The sequence below is a fragment of the Photinus pyralis genome, unplaced genomic scaffold (assembly GCF_008802855.1).
Source record: "Photinus pyralis isolate 1611_PpyrPB1 unplaced genomic scaffold, Ppyr1.3 Ppyr1.4_LG10, whole genome shotgun sequence".
Taxonomy (NCBI): Eukaryota; Metazoa; Arthropoda; class Insecta; order Coleoptera; family Lampyridae; genus Photinus; species Photinus pyralis.
The window spans coordinates 12,584,422-12,608,385 of record NW_022170250.1 but is presented as its reverse complement, the minus strand read 5'-3'; the positions used below and the strand labels follow the sequence as shown (position 1 = coordinate 12,608,385).

The following is a 23,964-nucleotide window of genomic DNA, read 5'->3' as shown; positions in this document are numbered from 1 at the left end:
GAGGTCTTTTTCTAGCTCTGTCAATTATTTCAAAGCTTTCATTCGATTTAAAAATTTGCCAATTCTGTATCAGGAGAATATAATGTGCGAGGAGGTGATTGACGGTTAGAGTAAAATTTTAGTGAGATTAGGTTAGAGTGGTAGTTAGGTTAGCTCAGAAATCTTGTATCAGGAGAACATAATATGCGAGGAGGTTGTAGGTTAGGATAAAATATTAGCGAGGTTAGGTTAGGGTGATAGTTAGGTTAGCTCAGAAATTTTGCATTAGGAGAATATAATGTGCAAGGAGGTGATCCACAGGAAAATTTTGCCATCCAACCTCACTTACAAGAAATCTCTAACCTCACCATCAGGGAAATTAACTTTCACTCACAAGATCTAACCTAACTCGCATGAAACTTTACCCTCCAATGTCCTTGCTACGAATATCCACTTCAAATTCTTATTTATAGCGGCATGCTCGTATGGAAATTTAGCTTGTGTTTTGCGAACAGATACATTTTCAAAATCCTCATAAAATCTGAAAGAATGATCGCCCGTTCATCCAGCCTTTTCCATGACAACCCAAATACCTTATGACATAATAATCGGGCTGTAATACAGGAACGAAGTGTTGTTTTTGTGACTCCTTTGTTAGGGGGATGGCACAAAACCCAAAGTGTTTATAGCTTTGCGAATAATTAAATTATCAAAGGAAAACATAGATATATAAATACCTAGATACAGCCATCCTTAACAAACGTACCTCGGTTTTTAAAAAACATATCAAAGAAATTTGTACATCTCTCCATTACTTTCTAACCAAGATGAAACATGTTCTATCTCTTTTTATTGCATTAACCACTATGTCGTACGCGAATCGGACGCTTAAAACAAACTTAGCGCGTCCCATAAGTCATGTGACAGTTGACACATTTCACGATAGCGCGAAATCCAATCTAACTAAAAATATTCGCCCTAAACATGATGGGCGGTTTTTTCACTAAATATTATGTAATTATTGCGTTATCAATTGAATACGAATAACATTAGTGCTTGCCATAATGATAGACGCGTCCATAATTGTTATTCCTGAAATAGTTTTATTACATCGAACTACGCCATTCAAATTTGGGATAATGTTTACCCTGTTTGGCATGATGTGCTGCATTGAATTCATTGCTGGCTTGCAGAATATCAAAAAAACCGTAAGTAAGTAAAGTTTATGTTCAACATTTTAATTTTAATTGCATGGTTTTAGGCGTAATGGTAAAGGAAATTGTTGCGACAGGAAGTGAATTCGTTTCCAATTATTATTTTGGCCTATATGATGTTGATGCAGTGCGTTTGTATCATGATCACAAAGAAGGATCCGTCCAATATTCTTAGGAAAACGAGTTTTTAGACTGTGTGTGCGTGCAATATCAAATTTTGGTCGCTACGCGTCTTGCCTACCTTTCGGCATATGTCCATTCGGTGGGGTTTCTTTTTGAAATTATAGTGCTAATTGTAGTAAGTAAGCTACACGTGTACATTTATTTAAAATAAATACAACACCTTAACAATGATATCCAATTGGTGATAATACTCATTTAGTGAACATTCATTACGTTTGTAAAAGCTCACAATCCGAATCATCGTCAGATGAAATTGACAAATTCGAATCATCACTGTCATTATTAACACTTAGGTATTATAAAGTTCAGAAACATCAACCAATATAACTTCTCTTTTAAATTAATCACTTTCCACATGTTCACACACTTTCTTCCAGTTGTCAGCTGTAATTTTTTCAAATTCTTCATTTGCCAGCTTTATAAGTAACATCTTCCATTTTAAATGTAACATTTCTTGCTGCTATGCGATTTAAATAAATAAAAAGGCGGTTTATTTATGTTGTAAAGTCTCAAATCTGATAATTTTCTGTGTGATTTGTGCTAACAATTTGATTGACAGTTATAATAAATAATGCGAATCTTGTCTTCCATGCTCAGGGTACCTCTATAAAGGATAGCGCTATACGTAATTAATGTGCCGAAAGTGATGGTAATAGATGGTACGTCCTTTTGAACTATGTTGGGGTATGGCTGTATCTATGTATTTATATATCTATGAAGGAAAAAGCTGTGTGCTGACATCTATCATTATTATTGAAGACTAATATTTTATCGATATATGCAGAATACTTTATTATTACCATTACCTATTTACCAAAGATAGCGCCACACTTTTTGTATTTTACTTCATTTAACCAGCGTTAGATGTCAGAGCTATCTGGAATTAACCATAGATATATTAAGAATTAACCTCAAATGTACAAATGTTTATTTTTTTTAAATCAAAATTGAACTTTATTATCGCTCCTTTCGCTCTTACAGGTTTAAATTCGGGAACTGGCAACTGGGAGTGTCAGGGAAGTGGCACAGATTCGGCAACTGTGAATAATGGGACTGATCGCTCTGGGTCGTCCGATCGGAAGACGGGTAGTTCTCGATGTATGAGAATAGTTAGCATTGCATTCCGACAACACAAACTGAAAGGGGAAACGCCTTGTAATCAAAACAGGAGGACACGGTGGAGAACTTGCAGAAGATCCATTCAAAAGCAATTCAAAAACGTTACAGTCGAAGCGATTCCATGTTTGCAGCAGCTGCTGATGGTGCGAAGCTATTTTTTAAATGACTGTGCCTCGAGTTGAATCACTACGGATATAAAAACGGTAGTGAAATGGGTCGAAAGTGTTATATCTATTGTTTGTAAGCGTGAAAAAATGTGTTGTTTGTGCGAACTTCGAATAAAAATTGTAAATCGTACCAGTGTCGAATGTTCTATCAAATCCCGTGCTTGAAATTACCAATAACAGTAGAAAATTAGATTTCCGATCATTGGGTGTGATGTGTTGCCTATAAACCAGGCTATTTAGGGGCTCGAGTTCCTTTTATCAGACCTCTGCCGCTGGTCCGGTTTGTTTATTTTGGCCTTTAGAATCCAAAACGACCAGATCCGGGACATCAAACGATATGTAACCTTTGTTTATTCCTTTGAATATAAATTACGGTTTATTAGTTAATAAATATCGTCCTGACATCTGGCGTTATTAAGCCAGACTCACAACGTACCAATTATATTAGTTGTTGAAACTTCTGACAGATGTCAAAAGATCGGGTTCATTAAACAAACGTTAGATGTCAGATAGTTTTCAAATTAAAAAACGACTTATTTTTATCTTTATTTTGCTACATTTCGGCAGTGCAGAGGAATAGTCCCGTTACACTTACCTTGTAATGGTGTCCTTCATGTACTTAGTCGTATTTGCATAATCTTAGATTCAAGGAAATAGCTAAAATTAGGGCACCCGATGAGTTTGTAGCCTGTTGGTAGGCAACACATCATACTCGAAGATCAGAAATCTGCGAGTCTGCAAGCAAAAATCTAAAAGAATGAAGGAAAAGATGCGTCATCTACACAGCCCTTTATTATACTCAGAAATGGCTTTGTAAAAATGGCCCCTTTTCAAAATACCTTTATCCACAACTTCTAGAATGTCCACTGGAAATTTGTCCCCTTTTAGGCTGGCGTAAACTTGACTAATCTCATCGAAGCACCCCTTAATTCTGTCGATACTGTCACGTCGTTTACTAAATAAAATCGCGCCACTCTCGTATGTCACAAACGATTCGAACCCGGACGCCAAAATGTACACCACCCCTACTAAAAACCGCGTCAGTAGTGCCACCCCGTAAATCACGATGTCGCACGAGCAATCCAAGCATTTCCTAACCAACGAAAGAAACTCACGTTGCATCACGTGTTGCGGATCGTCAGGTGAAAAACAAGCACCTGTAATGCTCGCATACGTATCCGGCAGGTTCGACTTGATCGCGGCAAAAATTAAGTCGTCCCCGCCGATCTTCGGAGTGACGTGTCCAAATTCTGACTTATAAACGACCGAAACCGCACGTCCTGTCTTAATCGTCAACTCTGGAAGCGCCACACTGCACGGCTCCTCCTCGTGCACGAACCGACTTGCGCCGCTTCTCATCAATCGTCTTCGCTTGTTAATTCCCTTCGGTATTCGAAATTTGCGGACGTAGCCACCGGCCACGGATTCCTTCCGATTGCGAATTTGGCACAGGACGTCCTCGTCCTCGGTACGGAACATTTCGACGTTCGAATTGATGTGGTCGCGCTGCCAGTTCATGAATAAACGTGCGCAGTCCTCCACCTGGCGGACAAAGTCGCAACTGACGGCGTCGAGGGGAAACATGACGCTTTCGCCGTGTCCGTCGCCGTACGGCAGCATGAGAGTCTTCCGAAGAACCTCGGGTACGGTATCGTATCCCCGATAATCCAGACATACGACGTACACCTCCGAGTTCCCGCTCTTCGACGCGCACGGTTTAAAAACGTGCACCCCTAAAAACAGGCAGTTGAGCAAAAACATGAGGGACACCGTTTCGTGTTCGAACATCGTGAAGAGCTTCAGCACAAAGTTACCGTGCACGCCGAGCACCTTCAGGGCGGTCATCACCTCGCAGTAGTGCAAGAAGTGAACGTGCCGCTCCTGCTCGCCCGGATCCCCGCTACAGTCGGTGCTGCCGTCGGCCGTAACGAGCATAATCCCCTCGCAGCTCGCCACCACGCTCTCGTGGTTGTGGAGCGTTCGCAGGTCGCCGGTCAAGTCCGGACCGAACTCCCAGTTCGGCAGGGTCCGTCGAATTAGACGGTCGTCGTAGATCATCTCGTCCAGACTGTTGCCCTCGTAGTACGGATTTAGGGTGGACGCCCTCCATCGCCACTTGATCCACGGATGCTTCGCGTAGAGAAAGTAATTCAGGGCGCTGATAAACGCGCCGGGTGCCTCGCACAGATGCAGACTGTTGAGTGTTCGAGTTTCGATCGACGTACGCGAAACGATCGGATAATTGTACAGGCACTCGTAGAACTTACACCAGGCCTGCGTGAGAAGCTCCACTTTGCACGTGCTCGATATCGTTTCGATGATCGAACTCGAGGGGTCGGTGAATTTTGTGTGATTCGACCATTCCGTTAACGCGAATCGGTTCAGCTGTCCTTTGCAGGCGTTTAGGCTGACTTTCATGTCCCGTAAAGATTCGATGGGTTCGGGTGGATGCTTGTACGCTTCCCTCGGTAATGACCACTTGCTGTTGGGCCGAAATGAGAATTTCTTATTAAAATAGTGATCCACATTTTCCACCTGCAACATAATTCAAAAATTTTAAAATTACAACAAAATAATTTGAGGTTACGTTATACAATAATGGTTGTGGTTAGATGCCCTATCTTTTGTCATGGCAATATTCATACATCATTTTATGATAAATGTCATGGTAATTTTCGGGAAAGGGTAGTTGATTTCTTCAGTGTAAAAATCAGATGTGCGCATGCGTAGATTGTAACCATAAATACTAAAGAAAGCCATAGCTATGGTCTTAGGGCAAAAATCTCCCTAATTGTTAGTTTTACAGAATGACAAAATAAAATTAGTTTATTTGAAAAGTCCTTAAGATATAAATTTGTTATCGTTTACATTTACTACAAACAAATGGAAAAAACATTATAAATAACTAAACTGCGAATTCTCGTAATGCAACTTACACCACCTTCGGACTACTCTAAAACTCTAACGTATGAAAATTTACAATAAAGTACGCCTATGTCCAATTTGAAGTCAACATCTTAAAAAATAAATAAACGTGTTTATACAGTGCGTTCAGTTTAGCTTGACCAGTCGGTCGACGGCGAGAGCGACTTGAGAAACGGGGGGCCGCTTACCATCGCATCGGGAAATCTTTGCATGTACCTCTCGAGCCGCAAGTACTTTACGGTCACGAGATGTCCAGAATACCTACGAAAGTTCGACTGAAAGGAGAAATTGGGAGGGGGTTAGTGTAACGTACCACCATCCGTGTAGGTTTCGGTAGGCGATCGCCGCGTCGTTCTGATCGGCGCACTTTAAGTAGACGCACTTGGAGACGCTGTCGACGCCGCAGTGGAGGATGCGGCACTGATGGGCGCACTTGGCGAGGACCGCCTCGCGGATCAGCTGCGAATTACGATCGTTGCTGTCGTCCATCATCCCGCGCACCTTGAGGCACGGTGTCGGCGAGCACGGTAGACTGTTAACGGAGCCGACCTGCGTCTCGAAGGCCTGTCCCTGCCAGGTTTTCGAGCGCGGCGACGCGCTCAGGTTCAGGTTCGGATTGCCCAGCCAGCGCCAGACCTCGAACGGCTCCCCCTGTACGACCTGCACCTCGGTACGGACGCGGGATTCGTTCTCGTTGATGAACTTGACCGCCTGCTTCCAGATCTTTTCCATTGCTAAAAGCGGGAGGTTTAGACGGAAAGTTGATACGTCCACTTTTTGATACTTGTGCTGCCCTCTAGTTCTACATTTTGCGTTTAATTGTAACGATTGTAGAGGGCAGTACAAGTATCAAAAAGAGAGAAACCTACATTTGCGATTTTTGATCGGTAAGATCATGTCGCGGACGTGATTGATGACCAAGAAGTCCTCGCCGCCGTCGCCGTTCGATTCCAGCACGTCGACGATACGCCGAACCATGTCGTATACCTCGTCCTTAGTCTGTTTGTGGTACTGTCTCGCGTATTTATAGCCCGCGTTGAGCAGGTACAACGTGAGAAACGTGCCGAAGAGTACGAGGGCCGAATTGAAGAGGGCGCAGAATTTGTTATAAACGCGGCAACGCAGCGGCAGGTCCGGATTCAGCACGGCGAGTCCGACGGTGTGGGTCCTCTTGTACACCGCCACGGAGTCCATGTCTTCGAAAACGTGCTCCTCGGAAAGGTCGTTGCCCGCGTCCGTGCGCACCATCGAGATGCCCCATTCCGCGTTTCGGAAAGCGAGCACTTCCATATTTTCCATTTGTTTCGCGAGGGAGGGGTACTGAAAGTGCGGGTAAAATACAAATTTGTCAAGAAAACGCTAAACGAAGCTAGTCAATGCCCAACTTTGACCATTCCTAGTCTCTCCCCCTAACGATTCAAATTACTTGTGATGAAATGCAAATTAAAAAAGAAGAAACTGAGTACATATCCTGGAAGGTTTTCAATAGCTCAATTTTCCTTTCTTGTAATCAAAGTCCCTAGAGCTATTCTTTTGATAGTGAGAGGGCAACTTTGAATTGAATTTAGATTTAACGTTTTGAATTGAATTTCACTCCCTCCCCTCAATCTTGCCTAAGGCAAGACCTCACCCAGACTCCGCGGCAGGTAAGATTACCAATTGGAGATGGAGAATGTGACTTTCAGGTGTCGCATGTGTACTTATATTTTAAGAACTTGCACGAAGGGAACTTCAAAACTCAATTGCGATTTTTGTTATCGGCTTGTGAGATGGGTCGGGGGTTTTTGTTTGTTTTATAGGGAGCGTAAAATATTTGGTGAAGTTGTTCTGGTATTAAATTTATTATTGAGCTAGCCATGGGTCAAATTGAACATTGTCATATTAAAGTTTTTAAGTGCTGTAAAGGTTAGGTGTATAGCCAGTTACAAAGCGTCAACAACAAAATGATCTGCTTTAGGTGTGGCAAACCTGGCCACTTAAGGTCCCAATGTCCACAATGTATACCAAAGCTCCTCAATCAACATCATCAGTTGATGGCAAACGACCAATGTTTCAAACCAGTATTTCTACCCTTACACCTTTAGCTTGTCGATATTGGTGTGAAGAGAGAGATTGCCAAATATAAATTGTAATGTATTGTAATTTCGTAACTGTCCCCGATCGGTACCCCCTCCCCCCCTCCAAAAAAGACTTTATTCAACTTGTAATCCGGTTCTGTGAAACCAGATGACTGGGAGGAAACACTTTGGTATTTTGTTGTATGCCTTTTGAGTTGCGTAATGCCCCTTCAACAACATTTTGATTGGTACAGTAGACCGGAAGATACAACTGGACACTTAAGACGACTTAAATAATTCTCGCACCTCCTAGTATGGAAAGTTCAATAAATTTTGCAGAATGTGGAGGCCAAAATGTAAAAACAGAAATTCAGAATTTAAGCCCCATATTGTGGGGGGTGTGTCTGCCTCCAAAATTTGGGAACAAACTGAGTAGGAATTTTTATGTGCACCGACTAGCTTCCGAAAGGGGAGGATACGTACGTCATTCTCGTCAACGGTATGCCGCAAATTGATCACCTCGGCCTCGGTTAGGTACGGTTTAACAACTGCATCTTTACAACCATAACTCACGGCCCGCTTAACCAGTTCCGGCTTGATGAAGCGCATTAAATTGACGGCGTCGTCGATATCCGAATCGTTTATGCAATTGAGGCCGGGCTTGGCGTCCGGGCCCCCTTCGCCGCAACGCGGTATAAAATAACCTACAAGGACCAAAAACTTCTTTTAGAAACGTAAACACACAAAACTTAATAAGCAATAAATATTTCGGCTGCGAGGAGTACACTGAAAGGTAAAATAAAAGACGCGAGAGAGTCAATTCCAAAATATTTATTGATTATTAATAAACGGAAATACAAAACTACAATTATTGACGATCAAATTACACAAAAATGAGACTCTAAAGCTTACCGGGTCGTTCGACGGCGACACCACCATCATTACGCATGCCATAATACATAACGGCAACACAAACAAAAAACAAACAAAACACGGCGAGAAGAACGACTGAGATTAGATTATTTCTTTGACCGCCCGCGTTCGACGAAGAGTAGTAGGAAGGATTGACGTCACGATAGCGCGACTGTCTGAAACGAAGAGATTCATTAGACCTTAAAGGTTCAATAGAAAGGTAGTAGGTGGCGCTGTTTGATTTCAGGCCAGGATTGACAGTTTAGTTGCCAACTGAAATTACTAAATCAAAATTCGTCACTTGTTTGATTTTTCAGTGTAATACTGACTTTGGATCTAACCAATCACAGCTACCCTCTTAAAATTAAAATAAAATATAATGCTGACATCTACCCACCTTCCCTGCAAGCTGCGGATGTACGCGCTGGCCCCGTTCGTATCGTGCTCCTTGATAATGTCATTTTTATAGTCGTACTCCGGCTTGGGCACGGTCGACAACTGCGACAGTCGCTTGGTGAAATTGCTCAAGAACGGCGTCTCGGCCTTTTCGTCCTCGGCGGCGGCGGGCGGCTGCTCGTAGCTGGTCGCGCTCAAACTTAGACGGGAACGTATCTGATTGAGACGGTCGAGCGCGCCGTCGCTGGTCGGCGAGGTGAAGCGGCTCGACAAGACCGGCCTGTCGGCTAAAGAAGGCGAGTAACTGTTGGAGAAGTGCGAGCTGGAGGTGACGGTCTGCGGTCGCGAGTATTTCGTCGTCGACTGCTGAAAGTTCATTTGGGACATCGGCGAGAACGAGGTGTCGACCTCGATCACTTCCGGTTCCGAATCGGATCCCGTATCGAATTCGTCCTGGAACGTCTTCTGCACACGTTTCGTGGTCGTGGTGGTGGTGTGCGTGGTCGACTTGCGAACCTCCGGCTCGGTCTGTTTCACCGAGCGAACGGATGGTGCGCCCATCGTTGCACGTCGTGTCGAACGCTTCGTGCTGCTTACGTCGCCGTCGCTCTCTTCTTCGGACGAGTAACGTCCCAATGACCTGCAAAAGCACCCGAGATTAGGCCCCTTGTCCCGAGCATCTCACGCTTACCTTCGCCCGTCATTTTTGCTCTCGATCAGAATCCTCAGCTTCTTCCGCATCAACTTGCGAGTCGTACCGGTTATGGGCATAATCGGGAAACCGTGCTCGATGAGCTTGGTACGAAGTTGTTCATCGGAAAGACTTTCGATGTCAACCATTTTGGTTTGGTTTAAAGGAAAGGTTTGCGCTGGAATATTAGGCTGGCTACTAGCATTTGCTGGGGGAAAGAAGGCGGCAAACCGCTTTCGCACGATGCCCTAGAATTGGAAATCTTTAACTAAATAAGCGAGTTTCGATCACAATTAAAGAAGAATAAGGATCATTTGTGTTACACTTACTTTTATTTATTTATTACTTTTGTTGCTATTTCAACGCCACAAAATTCTTCAGGAAAAAGCGTCCCGAAGGCGCCATAAATAGAAGTGACGTTACTTAATCCTGGTACCAACCGCACAGCGTAAAAATTACTACACAAATTCTACTTCTTTGGCGATTGGTTGCGTTCAGCTACTACCAAACAGCGTCACCGCCATTTTGCTTTTTTCCCAGCCAGGGAAAACGACTCTTCCTCGCAGATCCTGCTCATGGTGGCTTCTCCCTCATCTCGAGAACCATCCCACAAATGAAAACGGTACCCGCAATTATGAATTTTTATGAAAATGCGTAGAAGAAATAACGACTCATACGCATACGTACAAACACACTAGCTTAAATCTTCTCTAAACAAGTCTAAAGTAGCTAAAGGGGGAGTTAAAGGTCAGGCAAACGCGAAGTAGGTTCTGAAAGAAGCATGCATGGTGCTGCCAGTAACCTATAAAGAGAAAAGCCCGGCATCATTGGTACCAAGATTCTAAGAAAGGGTGAAATACACAAGATGTGCCTCATCTTTGGTTCAATAAAGTCCTTTTGTTAAAAGCAAGATGGAAAATTACATGGCCTTGTAGGCAAATTTAACTAAAAACAAAATATGTGGAAATTACGAATCGTAACTCATTTATCGCACATAGATTCTAAACTGAAGAACTTTGATTAGCATAATCCAGCTCCGGCAAGATAGCTAACCCGTCCCTGGTTTCGGGGTTTCGAGCCTTCAGTTGAATGTCGAAGACTACAGTTTTTACCACCCCCGTGACTGCTTCATTCACCGAGAAAATTGTTAGTAACAAACAACAAGTCAGTACCTACATTAAACGAATCGGTAATTTCCACATATTAAAATAAAATGATCAAAACTACTATGAATGTTACTTCAGGGACAAGACCAAGTAATCAACATCAATAAACATAAATTAAGCAAGCATTACACCAAAAACGTAAACGATTACAAACAAAAGGATAACAGTATTAAACATGTCATTTTGCATTGCGGGTAAACCAAGTGAATTCAAAAACAAGGATTGAAACACACACAAAAAATATAAAATGCGGCATACAAAACATAGATACGATATAAAGAAATGCAAAAATTACTACCTGCATTAAATAACACAAAATAACAACAGGAGCGACGCGTACATGACTGCGATTCAAGACAAAATGCTAAACGTAACCCCCGTTCGTGCTTTCTAGATGGCGCAAATTGCTTTCCTCTCCTAAAAATTGCGTGGTTGCCAACTCTCAAAAATATGTGCATCGTCATAGGTTGTATATACAGGGTAAAACTTTTCAGATTCTTGTCTATGGCATTTATAAAGTTACGTAATATTGGAAATGTTTCAAAATTTTCATTGGTTATTTATTATCTTACGTCTAATTTAAACACACCCCTTTCGTAATCTTGTGAAATAAACACTCGAATTTTAAGATCGATAATTTACGAAACATTGTGTATATAGCAACCAACGCTTGGTTCAGTTCATTACACCTACTACTGAATATAATGAACTACCACTCCAAATAAATAAATCTAATACAAAATAATTAATAAGTAATAAAATACTACACCGGAAAGAGAACTATTTATTGAAGATTTTTCCAAAAAATTATTAAAAACTAAATTCGCCCTTTTGGATTATAAAATCAAGTGGTTATGCCGGCCGGAACCGTAGACACCTCTTACATAACCCTAGATTTTTAAAAAACCGCAGCTATGGCAATAAATTTCAAAGACGAGGCCGAAGTGAAGAAGTTTATAACAAATTTAGGCATCGAATATCGTTTCGGATGCTACAGCGAGAAAAGGTCCGAAGGTATCGTCACACCGAAATCACTCCCATCGACTCGCTCAGTCAGTACGAATTGCTTTCAGTCTGCCATTTGCTAGGCGATTACCTGGAGGCGATCGACAAAGACTACAAGAAAGCTTCGAAAGTGTACAAGACCAACTGCGACGAGTACAAGTACCCGAGAAGCTGCTACAAGTACGCCACATACTCCCTGCTCGGTAAGGGCTGCAAGCAGAACTACCACGACGCGTACCGATACTTCGAGCAGGGTTGTAATTTGGATCATCCCGAGTCGTGCCTGCATCAGGGTCTGTTGAAGGTGACGAAGCACGATTCGTCCGACATACCGATTGACATTTTAAAGGTCTGCGAACAGCGGATCTCTTCCGGGATCGACTAAACGCTACTTCACAGGGGATGCAGCTGCTGGAGAAAGCGTGCGCGGCGAAGAACGCGAACGCATGCTACTACCTTTCCGGCATGTACATATCGGGCGTACGTAAACCGGACGTCAAGGTGAAACACCACGAGAAAGTCGGCGACGACGCCTACGAGGTGAAGAAGAACATGGAGGAGGCGTTCAAGTACGCGGAGCACGGCTGTAACTTGGGCCACATTTACAGCTGCTCGAATCTGAGCCAAATGTACAGCAAAGGCGACGGTGAGTGCACTTTTCTCGCGGCGCTTACTGTAGAAAATTTGCAGGGGTGGTCAAGGACGTCGCGCTTGCCGAGAAGTACCGGAAGATCGCCTTGGAGATGCAGGCGGAGATTCAGTCGACGAAAACGCTAGAATTCGGACAGGGGATTAAAAATTAGGGCGTCTTTTCGTTTTATTTATTAATATAGACTTCGATTATATACAAAATAAAAATGTACATTTCTATTCAGATCGTCGGTTTTTTTTATAAAAAAATATGTCAATCAGTCTGTGCATGAAGCTCTCTTTCGATTTTGTGCATCTACGAACCGGGCGCCGGTTTGCCCTCCTCTTTGGTGTCCTGCGGCGGCGGCGCCGCGTCGTCCTTTTGCGTGTACACGATTTCCGCGTACTCGGTCTTGTCGTCGTAACTCTTGACGAGCGGCTTCGGATTCGGGTTCACCAAATCGAGCTCGGCGTACACGATGCCCTCCTTCGGCTCGTCGGATCGCGCGTCGTCCTCGAGCGGAACTTTCGTCTCGATCGTTTCGGCGCTTCGCGGTCGTTCGAGTTCGTCCGGCTTCGGTTTTTTGAAAAACGAAAAGGAGAGATTGGGTAGGAGGCGACTGCGTTTGGGACGTACGTCGACACTTTCGGTATCGCTGCTACAAACAGAGGGCGTTGAATGAAGAATACCATAGACAACTAAGATCAATCATGGTTAGGCAACACATCGTACACAAGCTTATTCACCAACGCTAAAATGTATGATGTGTTGCCTACTTAAACATAAAAATACATAAAACTACAAAGTGAGATTTTCCACAAATGAAAATGGAGTTTCCTGCCTTGATTAAGTGTAAAGAATCTGTTCTAGTCCAAACTAACAGACACCTTTTAAATGTGTTCCAGAGCGCTTCTGTATTTTCTTGGAACTGAAGTGATTCGCTCTAAGACAAGGTTAGGGGAGTCATTTCTAATTAAATCGGACCTACAATGGCGAGAAAAACAATATCTACCCAGAACATGCGATGACTTGAGTTTTCAACCACATTTGAAGGTTTTCCAGAGCCTTTTCAGGAGTTTTTTGGGTCACTGCGTGAGCTTTCTAGAACCTTGTCTAATTTTCTCGGTTTGTCTAGTGCTCAAAAGGGTCTATGGAGCCTTTAGAAGACACTTGAGACTCTGAAAAGAGCTAGTGAACACTTTTCAAGAAAGAGCTTTTCCACAACGCACTCTCCTAATACAAAAGCTCACATGAAAATCAGGAGTTTTTTAAACACTCTTCCTTGTGGATTTCAAGAAAATCCCAAGCTTAGAAAATGATCTCTTGATAACCAGAGAAAAGAAAATTTACACAATTTTCTTAACTGATACTCAGTGAATTAGGAGCAGAAACACCTCTTCAGACATTTTAAACTCCTGATAGAAAAATTTAATTGAAAATGGAGCACTAGAACATATATCTTGAGATTAAAAAAATACCCTCTCCTTGATTATGTTCTCCTGGTGTCCAGAAAAAGTGTCAGACACTTTGCTAACAAATTCTCACCGGATTAGAAGCAGAAACACCTCCTCACACACAACACGTTCTCCTGATATAGAAGTTTAAGCAAATATGAGCTGTTGGAAAATTCCTCTCGAGCTTAGAAAAATACATGCTCATCGATTATATTCGAATACGTTAAGTTGCCCCCCCCCCCCACTCAAGAGATTGGATACTTAGATTATTATAAACTAATGCGCACGTTATGCGCTCACATGCGCCACCGATAATAACGTTGGCGTCCCCCATAACGCATGTTGGTACCGGTATCTATGGCAACCGAGACAACAAATTTTTAAAAATGTGGGGAGGGGGGACTTAACGTTTTTAAAATATCTGTTGCATTGCATCGTACCTTCTATCATGCGCTCAAATGCGCCGGTATTTTTCGAATCACTTGAATCGTATGTCCTAACTTGCTTCGTTTTCTAGATACAGGGTGTTTTTTTAAAAAATTCGTTTTTGATCAATTATTCAAAATCCTTTCAGCCGATTTAAATAAATTTGGGTAGACTTATTTGTCGTCATAAGGGCCTTCCTTTGGTGGGGATAAAATAAATAAAAATTTTTTAAAAAACTGTTTACACCCTGTATCTAGAAAACGAAGCAAGTTAGGACATACGATTAGATGAACCAAATTTCTTATTTTTGGCCGGTAAATTGCTCTTAAAATCTTTGCACTCAATTTTGAATCGCCCTGTATACAGGGTGTTCCATTAAAAAAATTGAGGTTTTGCCCGATAACTTTTTTAGCTAACCCGGTAGATAAAGAGTTAAGGAGCCCATTATACTCGCCTGGTAGTCGGAAAACATTTTTCTCAGATACTCAGTAAATAAGGACCAGAAAAGACAAAGGTATAAACGGAAATAAAGCGCTGGAACATTTTGCTTGAGCTCCCAGGGCCTTCTAAGGTCACTTAACACTGGGAAAAGTACAGAATGATTCCAGAAGGCTCTAGAAAACCTTTTAACCTATTGACAGTACAGTGTGTCCTATTTTGGTTGATACTACAGTGAATCTCAGCTGTTTTTAAAGTTAGAAACTTGCGGTTTTCGCGACTCTGTGCCATTTTTTTTGTGACTTTTTGTACCACAACATTAATTGATCTAGCTATGTTTGAGATATACAGGGTGAAAACGAAAAGTTTGACCTTTTGGGATGTTATGTTACTACCCATGTAGATAGAAAAATGTAAAAATTGACTATTTTAGATATTTTTACGTAGATCCAGTGGCGTAGTTAAAAAAATGTTTGGACTTCTGTTTCTGAGATTTGATTCAAAGTTGGATATTTTTAAATGCAACACCCTGTATAATCTTAACGTCAATTTTTTTCATTCTTTTCCTGATTACATTGATGTATCACAACCTATATTTTCTGTATACAATTTAATATCATATTTTTCAAATTTTTTACCGTCATTGATTGTTATTGGCTGTCTTAGTTACCATGAAAACAGTAAACAAAACAAAATCTCTATGAATCCATGTCCTACCATTTAAAAACAGTAAAAAAATAAGGTTTTCTTGGGTAAAATTGAAAAAAAAATAGGTTATGATACACTAATGTAATCAAGAAAAAAAAACGCAAAAGTTTACGTTAAAATATACAGGGTGTTGCATTGAAAAAATTCCAATATGGGGTCAAATCTCAGAAACTGTGGCCCAAAAATATTTTTTTATTACGCTACTGGATTCTATGTAAAATATCATAAGGTGAATCACACTCCTAGATGACGAGAGTCCTTAGCGCTGAACGTTTTGAGGGAGAATGTAGCACCTGGAGTAATACACCCCCCCCCCCAAAGAAAAAAAAAGATTTAACGTTCCTTTTCCTATAACTAGCATAAAATTTATAAGCTCTGGGGGGTATTGGAATATCTCCCAGAAAAAAAGAACGATCTAACGTTCCTATTTCTATAATTATCAAAAGATTTATTTGCGCTGGGGGATATTACCCCTGGGAGAACGTTCCTTGATGTAAACTCACGTGTCCATGCTAACTTTGCAATTCATCTTTACCAGATAATAAATTACCGGTACATTCTCAAGTACAAAACACACACACCCATGAATGCTAAACAAAATTTTAATCCAACCAAAGGAATGGTAATACTGAAATTAACTGAAACACTCCAATCAATGGACCAAAACACCGCAAATCCTTGATTTGGATTCGATTCATATAAATACAGCACAAAATCTGTTCCATGTAAATAATTCTCATAGGTCGTTTCCTTTAGGAATGTTAAAACTACTTGAAGCAAAGTTTCTATCCGTCTATAGGTTGTGATATATTAATGTAATCGGGAAAAAGAATGCGAATTGACACTGAGACTTACAGGGTGTTCCCCAACTTTGGGTCAAATCTGGGAAAGGTGGTTTTTTACTGCGCCACGGGATTCTACGTTCTCATCTTACATGGGTAGTGGATATACCACTAGGTATCTCAGAAGCAAAGGTGGCTAGATTGATTCTGTTAGTGGTTTCACAAAAAACGGAAGTCTCTATCTTTAAAAACATCTGAAATACTGTGCAGTCTCAACCAAAAGAGGACACACTGTACATACCACAAGAAATGACTTTCGTTACAGAAATGGTCGTTTTTCCTAGACGTCTTCTTTTTGGTTCTTCTCACCATCTTATTTGGGACCAAGTTTCGTGGACGATTACTCACCTTTCGCCGGCGCGATGAGAGCCTACGAGTAAAAACGAACGTATTAATAAACTTCTTTATTTATAAAACAACTTTTATAATATAACAGCGACCGACGTCGTTTTTTGCAAAGCCTAATTTCATAAAAGAAGTTCGAATTATAATAACTTAGAGGGCGCTGCCGAGAGTATTAATTTAACTAAATCTACAACGAACGACGAGCGAATTAAAAAAATAAAACGGAAATATAATTTATCACCGAACGGGACTGGAATGTCGAGTATTTTAAGTACTTAACCTGCAACCTTAAACTAAAACGATTTTACGATCGGCCATATATAAACTATGGCAATTTTGGAGCTGCGCTGTCGGCAAGATCGGTAACACACTAACATGCAACGGACATCGCTAATCTAACGATAGGAACGAGAACTGTCTGATGCGTCACTTGGTCAGCCTTATTTTGTCATCATTCACACAGAGAGAATTTGAAAACATTCACTATATAGATCTAAACGTTAACTTTAGGTCTCTCAAACCGCAGTGTCTATCTTTTTTTCGGCGTCTTTAATCACAATGTTATTCCCGTTAATGTACTCCTGCGACGTCTGATGGTGCGGATTGTCGACACCATCACCGCCGCCGAGCCCCTCGTTTCCAGCGTCGTTAGTCTCGCATCCGGCGCCACTCGAGTAGTCAATCACACGTTCGCCTCCTACAAACAAACAAAAGCTAATTTCTGCATTCTCAAGGGGAAGGCAAGGATGAGAAGCGAAAAACAATAAGAGTAAGCGAAACTACTATACAGACTACGGTTCGTCATGCACAATATCTACACATGCTCAACTTACCGCATACTTGCCTTCAAGAATTAGCTTTTATTTGTTAACAAGAGGCAATCGATTATTAAGGAGTCGCACGCGTGCGATGCCAACATTTAGACACAGACAGACAGATAAGATATAAATACGCGCGCTATGTTTGACACCTACCTGAGAAGCACCAGCGTCCCGTCACCCGCGCGAAGATCACCAGGAAGACGATGACCAGCAGCAGCAGCACGGCGACCACGATGCCGATAATCGACAGCACTCCCATCTCCAAATCTGAAAGTACGAAATCGTGAGCAACGCGAACGGTAGACGCATGACCAACAAACACGGGCATCCCCTACCTTCTCCGATGCATGCACTTTATGATTTTAAAATGACGACCTAGTGCAAAAAAGTTCTAAAGGCATAGTGAGAAGATTGGTATGGTGGAGAGCACAATTTCCACATGTACCGCTTTATAGCGAACGTGAACGAAAGTATGTCTGGCGATAGCAAGTATTGGGGAAAGCACGAGCGGTTGCCACGATCTCTTGGGACCTAAAAGCTTCCATTGTGTTTAAAGCCGTGACGAAAATGCCGATTTCCGATTGGTTATTAGTGCACGCCAGTAGTCCGATTCGTAGCAAGGCCTTGCATTTACAAGCGAATTTACCTGAGGGAACATTTTCAAATTGGCGAACCGCTTTTCTAATAGAAAACGGGATTCAATAAAATGCAACAGATCTTTGCTTCCGGAAGTTCTGCATATTTTCACTTCCGCTTCCGCATCCGATTCCGCTATTTGATAGCGGAAGGTTTCAAATATGGCAATGTGAGCTGCGGGCTCTGATTGACCGATCGGGATAGTCCGTGACGTGAGTCGTGGGGGGTTTGTTAGTCGAGCAGGCCGTCAGACGTATTGCGACCTGTTAGCCTTTGTTTACTTTCATTCCTTCCAGATTTATAATAGTATTTTACACTTCCGCTGTCGCAAAAAAATACGTTGTCCGATTCTGCTTCCGTTAAAACACTTCTGTTGCATCACTAATGTAAAGTCAAGATGAATAAAACGAAACGAAGAGGCGGCAAAATGTATAGACATTGGTAAAAGGGAAGACGTTATGTAGATCAAGGGAGTAAACAAGGAGGGAGGAACCGTGAGGAAGGAGAGAAAGATCGTGAAAAAAATCACGTGCGAAATTAATGAAGGAAGTGTGGAAGAGGATAAAAGTTGAATGAGAGCAGAAGGAGCGAAAAAGACGACCGAAAGAATATTCAGAAAAGTGAGAAAACGCGCGAAGAAGAACATGAAAGAGAACACACAGAAGAATACGGTACAGATCTGTGAAGGAGGGTTAAAGAAGACGTGGAGAAAGATGAGGTTGGTTCAATAAAAAAAATTGTGATGAAGACGAAGACGCAAAAAAATAAAGCACAAGGCAAAACTGAGGCAAGAGAAAAACACGGAAAAGACCAAGAGAATGAAAAGGAGAAGCAAGATAATCGTAGACGAAAGAGTCTTAAAGAAGACGTGAAGAAAACAGAAGAGAAGAACAAAATGAAGAAAATAGAAGATCCAAACCCATTATGGTTTTAAAAGAATTTTCAAGAAAAGGAAGTTTTGATCTTCTTTGCTGGGGGTTTTTCACCCCCTCCCTTCTGCGCAATAATCTTATCGCCCTATTAATTCCCTTTGGAATTTAATTTTAACCACTTTGCTATAGTAAAAGGGCGAGGCGAGGCGGCGCAGCCGCCGAAGCCGAAGCTATGTTCCCTATTGTATTCTTTTTAGTACAGTAAAGGACATAGCTTCGGCATCGGTGGCTGTCGCCGCCTCGCCTCGCCCTGTTGCTGCGGGAAATTTGTCAAAACTAAAACGTTCTTTCCAAAGGGAATTTATAGGGCGAGGCGAGGCGGCCCAACCGCCGAAGCCGAAGCTATGCCCCCTTAATGGACGTTTCGGATTCGGCCGGCTCCCCTCGCCCTATTAATTCCCTTTGGAATTTAATTTTAACCACTTTGCTATAGTAAAAGGGCGAGGCGAGGCGGCGCAGCCGCCGAAACCGAAGCTATGTTCCCTATTGTATTCTTTTTAGTACAATAAAGGACATAGCTTCGGCTTCGGCGGCTATCGCCGCCTCGCCTCGCCCTGTTGCTGCGGGAAAGTTGTCAAAACTAAAACGTTCTTTCCGAAGGGAATTTACAGGGCGAGGCGAGGCCGCCGAAGCCGAAGCTATGTCCCCAATTGTATTCTTTTTAATACATTAATGGACGTTTCGGATTCAGCCGCCTCGCCTCGCCCTATTAATTCCCTTTGGAATTTAATTTTAACCACTTTGCTATAGTAAAAGGGCGAGGCGAGGCGGCTCCGAAGCCGAAGCTATGTTCCCTATTGTATTCTTTTTAGTACAGTAAAGGACATAGCTTCGCCATCGGCGGCTGTCGCCGCCTCGCCTCGCCCTGTTGCTGCGGGAAATTTGTCAAAACTAAAACGTTCTTTCCAAAGGGAATTTACAGGGCGAGGCGAGGCGGCCCAGCCGCCGAAGCCGAAGCTACGTTCCCTATTGTATTCTTTTTAGTACAATAAAGGACATAGCTTCGGCTTCGGCGGCTAACGCCGCCTCGCCTCGCCCTGTTGCTACGAGAAAGTTTTCAAAACTAAAACGTTCTTTCCTAAGAGAATTTACAGAGCGAGGCGAGGCGGCCCAGCTGCCGAAGCCGAAGCTATGTCCCTAATTGTATTCCTTTTACAGTTGCGCCGCCTCGCCTCTCGCTGGCAAAGTTGTCGAAACTAAAACGTCACTTCCGTAGGCAAATAACAGGATGAATCGACGCCCGAAGCTATGTCCCTATTGAAGTCTTTTTAATATAATAAGGAACACAACTTCGGTTTCGCCGCCTTGCCTCGTCCTGAAACTGCGGCAGTTATCGAAATTAAAACGTCACTTCCAAAGGGAATTAACAGGACGAGGCGAAGCGGCGCAGCCGATGAAGCCAAAGCTATGCGGAAAGGGAAGTGAAAAATATGCAGAACTTCCGCACTTGCCGAAACGGAAGCAGAGGTCTGTTGCATCGCTAGTCGAGATGAAGGGGGCGAGAAGGAAGTACGCAAAAGGCATCACGTAAAGGAAGTTTAAAATGGGCGCGAAAAAAGGAAGAAAAGATACAAAAATCATATACGCAAAGCGGACGTAAGAGAAGTGTAAACAAGACGCGAAGATGCGGTCAAAATCGTGAAGAAATCAGGAAAAGACAGTGAAGGAGGCGTACAGAAGGACGCAAATGAGGTCGAAAAAGATTAAAGAAAAAGGTCGTTAAAAGGGCACGAAAGGGGCGACGGGAGGAGGAGTGAAATCGTGAAGATCTGGAATAAAGCAAGCATGAAATCTTGAGGAATTTGGGAAAGGCAAGAACAGCAGCAGAAGACGGAAAGGAGGCTGGAAAAATGTCACAAAATAATGTCAACTGCTTATGTTTCCCTAATAGTGCACTTGCCTCCATCTCTTAATTAACAAGTATCAGAAACACTAGGACTAGGTCAATGATATTGAATCATAGATCTAACGAGCACCTAATAAGGGTTTAGGGAATCAACACAAATACCAGGAGAATAGCACAGAAGAGTGTACTGGCTTTAACAGCTGCCACCAAGGGCTGTGATAAATCCACGACTAATATAGAATAGTAACAGGAGATCAGCAGCTTATTAACTGCTAAGGAATTATTTAATGCTTTAAATGTAAGAAGTATCAGGAGTACAGAACCCTTAGTTTACATAAACAAGACATCAAACGGGCAGCATCTAATGCATTTTACTCTCCTACTACCTCAAGGAAGTTTCTAATTGATACCACACTGTAACAAAACATTCACAAAATGAAGCGAGAATACTTTTTAAAGTAGCATCAGGAGCACAGAAGGTGTAAGACCTTCTCTATTATCAAAAATTCGAAAGCTTTGATCGTAACAACTTCATGCACTAAATCTACCGACATGCGCTCGCCGACGGGTACTTACAATTAATACTTTCCCTAAAAAACTTTTTAAACCCTGCAAAAACGCACTTTGTTCATTGCGCACGCGCAAAACTCCTCGACTTACCTTCCGGCTCGGGACTGGTCGAAATTAAGATGACGTAATCCTGACTTCCCATGTCGTTGTAGACCTTGAGTATGTACTGCGTTTCGGTGTCGTGCTTTTGAATGTCGGCGATGATCAGGACCGCCTCGTACAGGCCCCGTCCCTGAAAACAGAGTTGAACAGAGGCGGAACCGAGCGGAAGGTACTGACCAGGTCGCGTATTTCCTCGGCCATTATGCGGCCGGTGCTGTCGTGACCGCCCGCCTTGATCGTTTGGTCGCGTATCGTCCACTCGAGGTGCGGCCGGGGGTTCGCCTCGATCACCAGTGAGATGATGCCTTCTTTGCCGAGACTGTAGCCGAACTTGTCGATTGGATTTAGCTGCGGAATGGGCGCGTCTAGAAAAAGAGTTTTTTTGAGTGTCTATTATGTTCTCCTGGTAGCCAGAGAATTCTTTACGATTCTCTGTGTATTAAGAAACAAAAACCTCCTCTAATAGTAGTTTAGGAGATTTAAGTGAAAATAAAGCATTGGAACATTTTTCTAGAGCACAGAGATCGATTTTGTTCTCCTGGTAGTTTAGAAAACTGTGGCTAAACTGAGCCAGGTTTCCTCGACAAGAGACAAGGAGTAGTGTCCCTTTTGAATCAGACTAACTGAATTAGGAGAACAGAACGGAATATCAAACCAGGCTTGAAAATTGTCTCTATTAGGACACCAGAAATCATAGAAGTAGTACGCGCGTTGACAAAACCGTTCTTGCGTCTTTACTAATTAAAAAAACAAATGTCATTTCTTATTTAGACCATTCCCCCACTCTCAAAAAACAAATATATTAGGAGCACAGCATTTTATATAAACCGCATCTCAGTTTCTTCCGGGAGTCTAGAAGTCCAAGAAGCTCTGGAGAGGAGTTCGGAATTCGGAAAAAATAGAAAATCCCTTTTTCGGAAATTGTTTTAAGACCGTGTAATTGGTTCTGAGCATTTTGGAGGGAGCGTCAGAGATTTGGAGATATTCCACACTAATGAAGAGCTGGTATCGGGTGCAGAGAACGAAAATTTATTTTACATAATTTAAGTATTTGGTAATTTAGAAGGCTAAAGGCCCACGAAGACTGTCTTTATAACAAATTAATGTACCAGGATCGCAGAACCAATAAATTCATTGTTACAGAAACCTGATCTCAGTCTCGTGATAAGAAGAATTAATCAAGAGACTAAAAGTGCAAGAAGCTCCGACTGGCCGCTACAAGAAATAACTATCAGGAGAGCAGAAAGCGTACTTACACGTCACATTCAATTGTCGATACACAACGTTATTGCTGGTCAGTGCAGGATGATGCGCGACGCACTTTAGCGCCTTTCCATTGTCCGACGGGCGCACCTCCTTCGTCAGATTCTGGAAAACGGTCTGCAGATCGCCCCGGTTGCCGTGTATAATCGTCGGCGGCGAGAGAAAACCGTTCGGTATCAGCTCGTCATCTGCAAACGAGATCGGTACAGATCGCCAGACGAAGTCTTTACCCTTACCTAAGTACCAGGAGATGTTGGCGGCCGGTCGCCCGTCACGGACTATGCACGTCGCGTGAATGACGTCTCCGACCTTATACGCCCAGTAACGATCCGAATTTTGTATCTCAAGCTGAGGCGGTCGGGGCTCCCCTAAAAATTCCATTTAGAACTCTTCGGCGTGAGAAAATCGCGACTTACTTGCGACTATTAGGCGCATCGTTGCCGAGGACTCCTGCGATTCGGTGAGTAAGCCGAGCGTGCACTTGATCTCGCCGTTGTTCTCCTCGTTTACGCTCTCGAGACTCAGACCGCACTGCCCCAAGTGCAGGCCGCTGCCATAGTAGACCGCCTGAAAGAGGAGGCATCAAGCTAAAGTCACTCCGGCATTTCGATACTTACCCCCCTGTAGGGCGTCTGGTTCGGATTCAAGTTGAGTACATTGAGACCGGGCACCTCCATCCTGCAGTACTGGAGGTGATCGGCCACACGACACATAAACGACACATTCTGATGTGGAAGTGCGAGGATTTCTTTCGGTTGCACGTCGATCTCCACGGCGAGGTATCCTGAAATTAAAGCGCGCGTTAGTTGCGTAATCGTAAACGACCCCACGATACCGTCGTCTAAATCGGGGGACGCGCCCAGAACAGGTGCGGCGAGGGCGAAGTTTTCTTTTCAAATTTGTTGAACGTAAATTGGATGAGACGTCGCGTAAAGCCTCCAAAGTTTACCCTTTAATTAAAGCGCCAAATTCGGGAGGGATTTTGTATTGCAGGTAATTTCGGTCGTCAGTGTGTAACAAGCAAAGAAAATTATAGGCTTCCTGCCGGATTTAATAAAAATTTCATTAGCCGCAAGTGCGTGGCGGGGGGGGGGGGGGACTTAATTATTCTTATGAAACTTTTCAATGTCTCCCCG

The 23,964-nt window shown here is 42.8% G+C and overlaps 4 protein-coding genes across 10 annotated transcripts; 1 reads left to right on the top strand and 3 right to left on the bottom strand.

The window, feature by feature from the left end:
• Positions 1 to 3,256: 3,256 nt before the first annotated feature.
• Positions 3,257 to 5,248, bottom strand: LOC116162328 (cap-specific mRNA (nucleoside-2'-O-)-methyltransferase 2). 2 transcript variants are annotated; one of them, XM_031475939.1, is made up of 2 exons: positions 3,502 to 5,248; positions 3,257 to 3,397 (listed from the first exon to the last, which is right to left on the bottom strand). In XM_031475939.1, exons 1-2 carry the CDS (start codon positions 5,204 to 5,206, stop codon positions 3,369 to 3,371), a joined length of 1,734 nt encoding a protein of 577 aa, XP_031331799.1. In that variant the 5' UTR covers positions 5,207 to 5,248; the 3' UTR covers positions 3,257 to 3,368. The 2 variants fall into 2 exon arrangements, with proteins under 2 accessions (XP_031331799.1, XP_031331798.1); XM_031475938.1 differs by having other exon boundaries at positions 3,261 to 3,411.
• Positions 5,249 to 5,511: 263 nt separating this feature from the next.
• On the bottom strand, positions 5,512 to 10,118 carry LOC116161677 (inner nuclear membrane protein Man1). Of its 2 annotated transcripts, none has more exons than XM_031475113.1 (8): positions 9,973 to 10,118; positions 9,644 to 9,891; positions 8,954 to 9,592; positions 8,557 to 8,732; positions 8,128 to 8,348; positions 6,457 to 6,907; positions 5,901 to 6,321; positions 5,512 to 5,848 (listed from the first exon to the last, which is right to left on the bottom strand). In XM_031475113.1, exons 2-8 carry the CDS (start codon positions 9,790 to 9,792, stop codon positions 5,719 to 5,721), a joined length of 2,187 nt encoding a protein of 728 aa, XP_031330973.1. In that variant the 5' UTR covers positions 9,793 to 9,891; positions 9,973 to 10,118; the 3' UTR covers positions 5,512 to 5,718. The 2 variants fall into 2 exon arrangements, with proteins under 2 accessions (XP_031330973.1, XP_031330974.1); XM_031475114.1 differs by having other exon boundaries at positions 9,644 to 9,905; positions 9,973 to 10,094.
• Positions 10,119 to 11,516: 1,398 nt separating this feature from the next.
• On the top strand, positions 11,517 to 12,688 carry LOC116161353 (cytochrome c oxidase assembly factor 7 homolog). The gene is made up of 4 exons (XM_031474681.1): positions 11,517 to 11,823; positions 11,883 to 12,163; positions 12,214 to 12,460; positions 12,505 to 12,688. The coding sequence occupies exons 1-4, from the start codon at positions 11,724 to 11,726 to the stop codon at positions 12,615 to 12,617; spliced, it is 741 nt and encodes a 246-aa protein (XP_031330541.1). The 5' UTR covers positions 11,517 to 11,723; the 3' UTR covers positions 12,618 to 12,688.
• On the bottom strand, positions 12,629 to 23,612 carry LOC116161351 (fasciclin-3-like; the record flags this gene model as incomplete). 5 transcript variants are annotated; one of them, XM_031474676.1, is given in 10 exon segments in its annotated part: positions 12,629 to 13,103; positions 16,662 to 16,683; positions 17,633 to 17,746; positions 21,470 to 21,502; positions 21,554 to 21,695; positions 21,743 to 21,930; positions 22,822 to 23,016; positions 23,065 to 23,196; positions 23,245 to 23,395; positions 23,446 to 23,612. In XM_031474676.1, coding segments are annotated over 10 exon segments (1,487 nt in total), but the record flags the coding sequence as incomplete, so codon positions are not given.
• Between the last annotated feature and the right edge of the window lie 352 nt (positions 23,613 to 23,964).